This window comes from Manacus vitellinus, unplaced genomic scaffold (genome assembly GCF_001715985.3).
Source record: "Manacus vitellinus isolate BGI_N305 unplaced genomic scaffold, ASM171598v3 scaffold_14_pilon, whole genome shotgun sequence".
Lineage (NCBI taxonomy): Eukaryota > Metazoa > Chordata > Aves > Passeriformes > Pipridae > Manacus > Manacus vitellinus.
Window position 1 is genome coordinate 5,076,425 of NW_021939063.1, and position 9,103 is coordinate 5,085,527.

The following is a 9,103-nucleotide window of genomic DNA, read 5'->3' on the forward strand; positions in this document are numbered from 1 at the left end:
TGTTCAATGGTCTTGACAGTGCTCAAGGCCAGGCTGGATGGAGCTGGGAACCTGCTCTAGTGGAAGGTGTCCCTGCCCAGGGCAGGGGGTTGGAACAAGATGATCTTTAAGGTCCCTTCCAACCCAAGCCACTCCGTGATTCTGTGACAGTGTTGATCAGCTGAGGTACCTGTTGCATGCAAATTTTACTAATTACGGCAAAAAACCGGGTTGGTGTTTGGACCCAAATTACAGCGAGGTGAACTCACAATAACCAACGTTGCTTTGAGCCCAAGGGAGGTGCATGAATTTGGGGGGCCGGGGAAGACCCTCAACTGATCCCTGGTGCTGTGTCTGTCTTACAGAACGTACACGGAGCCCAGCCAGCTGGGTGCTGACGACGAGGATCGGTTGGAAGGAGACTTGCCCAGCAGTGAGCAGAGGTTGTTCTGGCACGAGGACTCCAAGCCCGGGACGCTGGTGTAGCCCACCCGCGGCCCCACATTCCTGCCCCCGCGTGCCTTGCACAAAACGCTGTGACTCCGAGGCGGATCTCGGGTGGAACTCCCAAACTGAACAAAAAGAGGAAGCAGGCTGTTTTTGCTGGGAAAGATTAAAATCAGCATTAAGAGGGACTGTAGCAAACTGACAGAAGTCTTACCGTGAATGGCGTTTCTTTGTGAATCCGGATGGCCCACACGAGCCAGGGCAAGCCACAGTTCATCTGTGACTAGATGCAGCACTTGGTTGAAGTATTTATATTTAGCAAGCACTTTTTGGGAAGATTGAAAGATGTGGAAGGCAAACCTCAGAGGAAAAAAAAAAAATGTGAAAAGAAGACTGTAATGGAAAAACCAGGAATTCTAGGAGCACAATTCTGGTGTCTGAAAGAAGAAGAAGAAAATGAAAATTTATTCTGCCATGGCTTATGATGACCTGGAAGGACTTTCATAGGCTTATGAAGGATAGATACTGTGTGTGTGAGTGAGGCAAAGGGTGACTGAATCAGTATTGGAACATGAGTTGAAGGAAGGCTGGGGTTTTTTTTGTTATGGAGGTTTGATTGAGTTTATCCAATTTTTGAGGTGTTGTTAAGAGTGTTTGTTAGCACCACAAGCAAGTTCTGGAAAGAAAACTTGCTGACACAATATGTCGTGTAAAACTGTAGGCGATTGTGGATTTTGGAAACAGAAGCAGTAAACTTTGAACTCTCTTTTCTATGATAAAGCATCATTAATAACGACACATTTAATGACCTTTCCATGGTACAACTGTGTGGAGAACTAGGCAAATTTTCACAGTGGCTGCATGGTGACCCCTGTTCATCGGGTGACAATTCCGTGTTACTCTGTCACAGTGGATTGAGGATCCACGGTGGGGAGCTCCAGTGATCACACAGGGAACAGTTTGGTAGTAATGGCCAGTATTTGAAGGTGGATGCAAACACAAACAGCCAAGTGGGTGCCTTAAAACGAGGGGCATTAGGATTTGTACCGCCAGCCATCTGAACTGCCAGGTGCGTTGCGAAGTCACTAAGTGACAGAACAGCATTTTCACAAAACCATTTGTGTAGGGGGAAAAAAAAAACGTGACTGCAGTCTTGATTGAAGAGGGATAAACCTACCTCACATCATCCACCTGTAGGAACAAATTGGCATGGGTTATCCTGCGAGATTCCCAATGACTCGTCTGCAAACGGTAAAATCTCTCCCGTTTCTCAGCTGTACTGTGCTTCAGGATTCCAGAAATGGTGCTCTTTTGTTCTTTTATACAAAGGATTAGTTACTCCTTGTTCATATTGTGAATAGAAAACTTTCTGATAAACTTTTTTGACGTTTTTTTACCAATATTCCAGAGCATGTAATATATACAGGAGGACACACTTGTTAAGCTGGTACTTAGTCGTTTGTATTATTAGAGTCGCGATTTGGAATTAAACGAACAAAACAAAATAAAAAATAACTTATTTCCTTGGTTTTGCATATTTGTATAGCCTTCTAGAAATGCAAAAGCTCTTTTTGCTTATTCTTTTACTACTTCTGAATTTTTTAGACCTATTATTTTGTATAGGTCAATAAACTAAAAAGTGTGCTACCAAAACCATGTCAGCATTCCTCCTGTTTCTCCTCGAGTGCTTGGAAAACTGCAGTGTGTGTTAATTTCAGGGCTTTAAAGTAAATCCCCATGGTGTGATTTCTTTTGGCCTGTGATGTTAGATTGGGTGCAGAGGGTCAGTGGCTTCATCTGAGGGAAGCTTTTCCCAGGACACTTCAGACACTCCCAAAACACATCTGTAAGTCAGAATTTCTGCCTCTCCATCAGCTGTCCTGAGGAAAACCAAGCTGGGCTCACTCAGCATCCCCATGGGAGGGTCACAATCCCTGGGACCTGCTGCCCAGCCCCAGCCTGGCAGTGGTAGAAGAGACAGAGGTGGCCTCATGTTGTTGAAAATACTTCTTGCTTGTCTATCCTTGCACCTAAAAATTGCCACAGCCTTTCCCCGTTGGAACATGGCTCTTGGGATTGTGTTGCTCATCTGCTTGGTCCTCTTTTGAGTTTGTGCCCTCTGAGATACCCACCTTTCAGTAAGAGTGACTTCTGGATGTACAACTGCTTCTGCACCCTGGTCACTCAGCAGTTGAGATCATTCAGTCTTGCTCTCCTCTCCCCAGAGTTAATTGTCATTCCTTACTTTTTGTGACATCCTTAAACTTCACAACCACCACTGAACTTTATTCTTATTTCCAGGTTGCTGGTGAAAATAAGTATTAACAAGAACTTGCAGGTGTTCCCAATAAAAATACCCCCATGTTGTCATACTTTTCTGTTTCTCCAAGTAGTTTTTGTGGTTTGTCTGTTTGCAAATTCTTCATTCATTGACTCGTACTCCTGGCTGCTATAAACTGTCAGGGCTTTGAGCAAGAAGCTGAGTGGTTCAAAGTCCAGTTCCCTACGCAGAGCTCACGGCATCAGTGCAGGCTGGCAATTATTTGTCAGCCTGCTTTGAAACCTTTTCATTTAAAAAGGAAATGAGGTGTGTAAAGAAGTCTGTGCCCCGTTTAAAGTATTGTTTCCATTCCTTTATTTTAGTGGTGTAGCCATTGAGTTTTGTGTTGGCTTTTCCATCAGTGGTCAGGATTTAGCTCAGCTCGACACATCCGTGTTGGCACAACTCTGGCACCTTGCCTGGCCTCCCTGATTGATGGGACAGGACAAGGATGATTTTGGATGATATGGTTGAGAAGATGAGAGTTTGAGGTGGGTTAGGGTGTTGAGGATGGTTTACTGTATTTGGGGATATTGGATATAAAACCTCTATGGCCAGAGTTCAGAGCCTGATTGCAAATTCCAGTAAGCAGGAGCTGAGCTGCAGAGGAGCTGGAAATGGAAGTGGAGTGGTGGCAGCTGCAGCACTTGAACCCCTTTTGTCATTCTCTGCATGCTTGGCCCTGCAAGAGTTGTGTTCTTAGGAACTTTTATGAAGGATGGAAGTACAGAGTGAAGGAGGCCCAGATGAGGAATAAATAAGTTCCAACTTTTCTTTCTCAGATGTTGCATAGAGTCAGTCTTGAGTGGCACTGGGAAGGAGAGGGAAGGCACAACATCCCTCTGGCACCTCCTGCCCATTGCCAACAAGGGATCTGGTGATACCTGACTTGTGCCAGTTGTTCCCCAGGACCCTTATCTTTGCCTTTTGCAGACCTCCAGTTTGCTTTGTTGCATTTCTGGAGCGATGTTTTGATGTACATGTACCGGTGTTCCCAGAGACCAGATGTGTGTAATGCAGCTAAAGAGGTAATAAAGACATACTTGTAATCATTATCTTATTTGTTCACAGCTGAAATACAAATTGCCTGTGCTTTGTTTGAATTCCTACCTCATCTGTGTGTTTTGCCGTGTGACCACAGCCTTCCTCAGCAGGATAACTGAGGACATCTAGTGCCTGACCCGCAGCGTTGAAGAGAAGAGCCTCCCTGCCTCTGGTGCTCCTCTGGAATCCTTCCTGCCTCTTCTGGTGTGAAGAAATATCTAAAAAAGCCAAGAGGTGAACAAGGTGAAACACCAGACCCACAAGGTTCAATTTACAAGCATTTCTCTGTTCAGAAGGCAGATGCTGCTGATGGGAGTGTGGAGGGGAAATAAAACCCCACTTAAATCTGTGTGTAATGGAGCATTTCCAAGTGCTTTTAGTTGATGGCTGAAGAAGAATAAAACCCAGTTCTTGCCAGGAATCCTTAAAAAGGCATTAGGGCACTAAGCTAAAATAAGCCATGCCTCATGTTTTTAATTGCTGTCTGGTTTTTCTCTGCTGTTTTGAACAGAAATACTCTTGAGATGTGGGAGGACATTCCTGCAGTGCAGGGACCAGGAAAGGGACAAGGCTTAGGCCAGGATCCCCATCCCTGAGCTCAGGCAAACCTTTAAAGATCACAAATCTTTAAAATTCAACCCAGTATATTTAGGTAAAACTTGTTGGCCAAAGTGATTCAATATGTGATGTGACTCTTGCAGGTTTCTGTTGGCTTTTCATTTGTGATCTTAAAACTTGTTCAGCATAAGTGTGAGCAATGCAGCAGCAATGTTTACAGCTCCTGGGTGGGTGAGAAGCCTCCACCATGGCCCATCCCATCCCAGAACATTTGTAGGAAACCCTATAAAGACTGAAGGTTTGCTCCATCTCCTGGGCATTGGGATCAGTGCAGGGAGCCTGGGGAGAGGCTCCCATCACTGCGCTTGCTGGCACTGTCTGGATAAATTAACACCACTACTAGCAAGATTCCTGCTTTCTACACTATTCTTCCTTCTCCTTTGTGCTTTTCTGTCATATTTAATAAATTTCTGAGGTAGAAAGGTGAGAGTTTCAGCTATAGCAAAGCCTCACACAAACTTTTAATTGTGTTTATTTATTGGTTATTAATTTTAGTTATCTGTTTTCCTTGCATTTCTTTTTTTCCTAGGGGTCTTGTGCTAAGGAAAAAATTCCATGTCCTTAGGAACATTCTGTCTTGTTGGTAACAGAAACTTCCTGCAGTGGTTTTCAGATTGCTTCTGTCACTTTTTGAAGCTGTTAGAGATAAATACAGCAGGGAGGGAAAATATATTTTATTTTGCAAATGTGTGAAGAGGTAGAGCTTTATTTGCTGCTTCTAACTGTGCTGTGCTGGGCATTGTGTCTCTCCCTGACTTATCCTTTGTTCTTGTTCTGAAGGCACCAGGCTGTTGGCACTGACTGCTTGGAGAGCCCAGCATCCATCCTGGGATCAGTCAGGGACAATCTGACTGATAATCAAGGGAGGCAATGAACATGGTATTTGTGTAGAGCCAGGGAAGGGAACCTACAGCTCTAATTCGGGGACAGCCAATATTCCCGCTTAAGGCAGCCTTCCTCAGAATCAATTAGCACTTGGATTTCTGTAATTTGGGTAACTGCATGTGTGGGTGTTTGCTCTTCACCCAAGCAGTGGGAAAATGGACCTTCATCCTGGCAGAGATGGAGTTGCCAGGGGAAGGGCTGCACATGGCATCTGTTTCTGATTTTAGGTATAAACTTTGTACAATGGATTTTGTTGTGGCTGGTGGTTCTGGTGACAGTCATTGCCCACAGTGATGTGTGGTTGGGACACTTTTGTAGCTCTCTAAGCCTGACCTCAGCATTGTGACCTACTGGGTGGGACCACAGAGTTGATCCCCCCACAGACCTGGACAGAGGAAGTAGAGGCAATGTTTGCTGTCTTGGCATCCACCTCTTTTCCCTGTTCAGCTCTGTCCTCCACCTGCCCTGTCCCATCACTGACTGGCCAGGTACCCTTGCATGCCAGGACAGTGTATCCTCAGCTTCCCAAAGAAGACCCCTGTCTGGTGCTCAACCCTTTGCACTGTCTGTCAGGACCTTCCCCTTCCCCTCCAAGGTGTTAGACCACGTGGATCATTTCCCAGGTCAGGATTTATTCTCAAAGATAATTACCCTGCGTTCTGACTGAGCAAGTCAAATCTGAGGTGACATTTCCTCCTTGGAAGAAGAAGAGATAGTGTGAGTTGTGATCAGTGCTGGCAGCCCAGAAGGACACATGACACAGATGTCAGGGCCTTAGTGACAATAGCAAGACCTTTAACCAAGAAGCACCTTCTTGCCATCCATCCAACTTCGTTATCCCTGCCTGTCCCTCACAAAGGGAATCACCATAAATCCTTCAGCAAGTCCTTGACTGCAGAGGGATGTGCTCCATGTCCCAGGACATCTCCTGCCCAGCTCACAGCAGGTATGAGTCTCAATTTATATTTAATCATTAGGATGTCATCGAAGAGCTGCAGATGGAGAAGAGTTTGCAGCCAGCCCGGGCTCAGCTGGAGTAACTCTAGAAGAAATCCTTCCACCTGTTCTGGGGCTGAGGTTAGGGAAGGATGTGGCCGTGTGTGCAGAACGAGCTGGCCACGGGGCCTTTTCAGCATCACTGCCTGTGGACACATTTTGGTGATGGGATGACATGAGGTATGGGGCTGTGATGGCTTTGGATGCTATAGAAGAAAGATATGCCTTAGTTTAATGTGAAGGGTCACACTGTTCCCTCAAACGACTCTGTTTCTCATCTCACCTGGCTTGTGCTGAATTCAGGTTTCATATAAATGTGGAGGTGATTGCTCCTTCCAAAGGTTATGAAGGTGGTGGTGCTCCTCGAAGAGTCCTTGGTGTTGTGTTATTGCAGTTCTGGTTTAGCTGCTCTGACTTCTCTAAAAATGGAAAGTAAAAAAAAAAAAAAAAAAAAAAAAATTAAAAAAAAACACTAACTTCTTTTTGGGGGCCAAATTAGAGACATCCAGGTTCCACTGAAACAGGAGGTGAAACTCCACTTGCTTTTCCAGAGCCGAAGGAAATCGTCAGACCTCAACACAGCGAGATGTGGTGATTCCTTGACCTGGGGAAGGTGTGAGGGGCTTATACCCCCTCCCTGCTGCTCCATCTTGCCCTGGTGCCAGCTACTGCTGTGCCTGCTGCTTCACATGAGGGGGGTTGCCTTTGCAGCTCCCTGTCAAACTACTTGGGCAAGTACTTCAAAAGTCAGATGTCCTTACCCTATTTAAACAACAAACTTAATCCGATATATTTATATCTGTAAGGGTTTGGAGGTATGGTGGGTGTTTTTTTTCCCCTAGTGTTTTTCCCACAGGGTGTCTCTCTATGATTGCTCCTCTTACTTAGTGGTTGTTATTGTTAAGATCCCATCATCTGACCCTTTATAATCCCTGTATTGCATTACACTGCATTGCTGGACATGCCTGGTGCATGCTACTGTTTGTCAATTTTAGATTCTCCCATCAGGCTGTGAGTTTCTTAAAAGTAACACAAGGTTATGTTACACGGGCACACTCTGACTCTGTCCGTGGCACTTGGGTTGGTAATAGAAGGGAATAAATGTGGGGGGTTTATAAACAAAAAAAGTGAAAGACAACATTACAGAAATTGCTCCCAAATATTTGGCACCAGCATGTGCCTCATCAATTACCTTAAAAATAGAACCCTTTTAGGCACTTAAAGCATGGGATGATGGGCTGCCTCATATCAAATGGTGGCACAGGGGTCAGGCACTCTTGGTATTTGAGTTAAGAACTTGTCAACCTTCTTGCTTCCAAGAGAGAGAGGCTGGAATTTTTGAAGAAAACATGCAAATGAGAAAAATCAGTGGAGTGAAGCAATCCTGCCAGGAGAGCCTGCTGAGTTTCATTCCAGAACTCGTCCATATGAGCCTTAGAAACAGCGAGTAGCGAGCGGGAATTGTTCATTACCAAGGGCAGACCTCTTCTTCTACCAGTTTGCTCCTAAAGTGCTTCTGTTTAACACTTGCTGGGTACCTACTTAGCATGAATTTTGAGCTGCTACCTGTAGGAATTGCTTGTGATTGCTGCAGGTACCTCATCTTCTGCTGGGGCTTTGAGTGCAGCTCCTGGCACAGCACAGCTCTGCCCTCTGGTAACAGGGCAGCTCGTGCAGCAGCTTATTAGTCTGGGGATACCTAAGCAAGTGTCAAACTGGTGTGAAAATAGCAAGTGCCACTGATGGAAGTGCCTTTCCTGTCTTAATGAAGGTTGAGGAACGTGTGATTATTTTGGAAAACTCCAAGGGGGGATACCAACAAATGTTATTGGGAAGAAGATGGGACTTTTGTCTTGAAAAAGACTTCTAGATCTGCTGTGAGCGTGTCCCCAGCCTGGAGGGTGTTGTTTGTTGCTCTAATGTGCTGTTTCCAGAACACCAAAACACTAAGCAGTGTGTTAGGAAAGGAAGTACGGCCTGAACATGTAATTTATGGAGGAGAGACCTAAAGTAGGCAAAATGTGATACCCACCTTGGAAATCTGTGGGATTAGCGCCCGTGTCACCAGGAGAGGTGTCACCAGGCAGCTCCTCACTCTGCATCTGATGGGGAAGGCATCACTCCCAGTATAATGTTTCCTAATCGTGGTATTGACAAGTAATTTATTTCTGTTCAGAAGAAAACTTGCTTTTTAAATACCCAGTAGTGGGTTCTCAGTATCCCTGTTTTCCTTCTCAAGAGAACTTCATGGGTTTGACCCTGCTTAACTTAGATGATCTGACAAGACCATGGCCCAGGATGGCCTGGCTGAAGAGCATGGAAATCCAAGAAGGTGGCATGGGGCTTTATTTCCAGTCAAGAAATTAGCAAGCGGTAAGTAAGCACTGAATACACAGCTTCTGTGACCCAAACTGCATCGTTTGGGAGAGTAACATACCAGCTACCATGGAGCACGGATTTATTTGATAACATCAGGAAACTGTTTATGGACTCTATTATGGACAGCAAACCTGGGGGTTAAAGCTGCTAGAGCTGATAGATTGATGTGTGGGTCTGCTGTTGTGCTTGCTACTGCATAATATAAAACAAGGATAGGGATGCCCTCCAAAATACCAAAGGGGCAGATGGAGCCATTACATTCTTGGCTCGGGTTTTTATTATCTTTTCCTTTACCACTTACTTAGTTCTTAAATTTTTGCCCTCTTCCCTGCTGTGTAACAGCATGAATCAAATGAGGACCTTTGGATAATGGCCTTTTAATAGAGGTTAACAGGGCTTTGAACACCATGTTTCATGTTACAGAACACAGCAAAG

General features: G+C 45.1%; 1 protein-coding gene across 2 annotated transcripts in view; it reads left to right on the forward strand.

The window, feature by feature from the left end:
* FRMD4B (FERM domain containing 4B) overlaps positions 1–1,949 on the forward strand; it is an 81,004-nt gene extending 79,055 nt beyond the window's left edge. For both annotated transcript variants that reach the window (XM_008925692.3, XM_029958370.1), the window contains exon 23: positions 345–1,949. In XM_008925692.3, the coding sequence (XP_008923940.1) occupies positions 345–465 (121 nt within the window). In that variant the 3' untranslated portion in view covers positions 466–1,949. The remainder of the gene's footprint in view (positions 1–344) is intronic.
* The last annotated feature ends 7,154 nt before the right edge of the window (positions 1,950–9,103 follow it).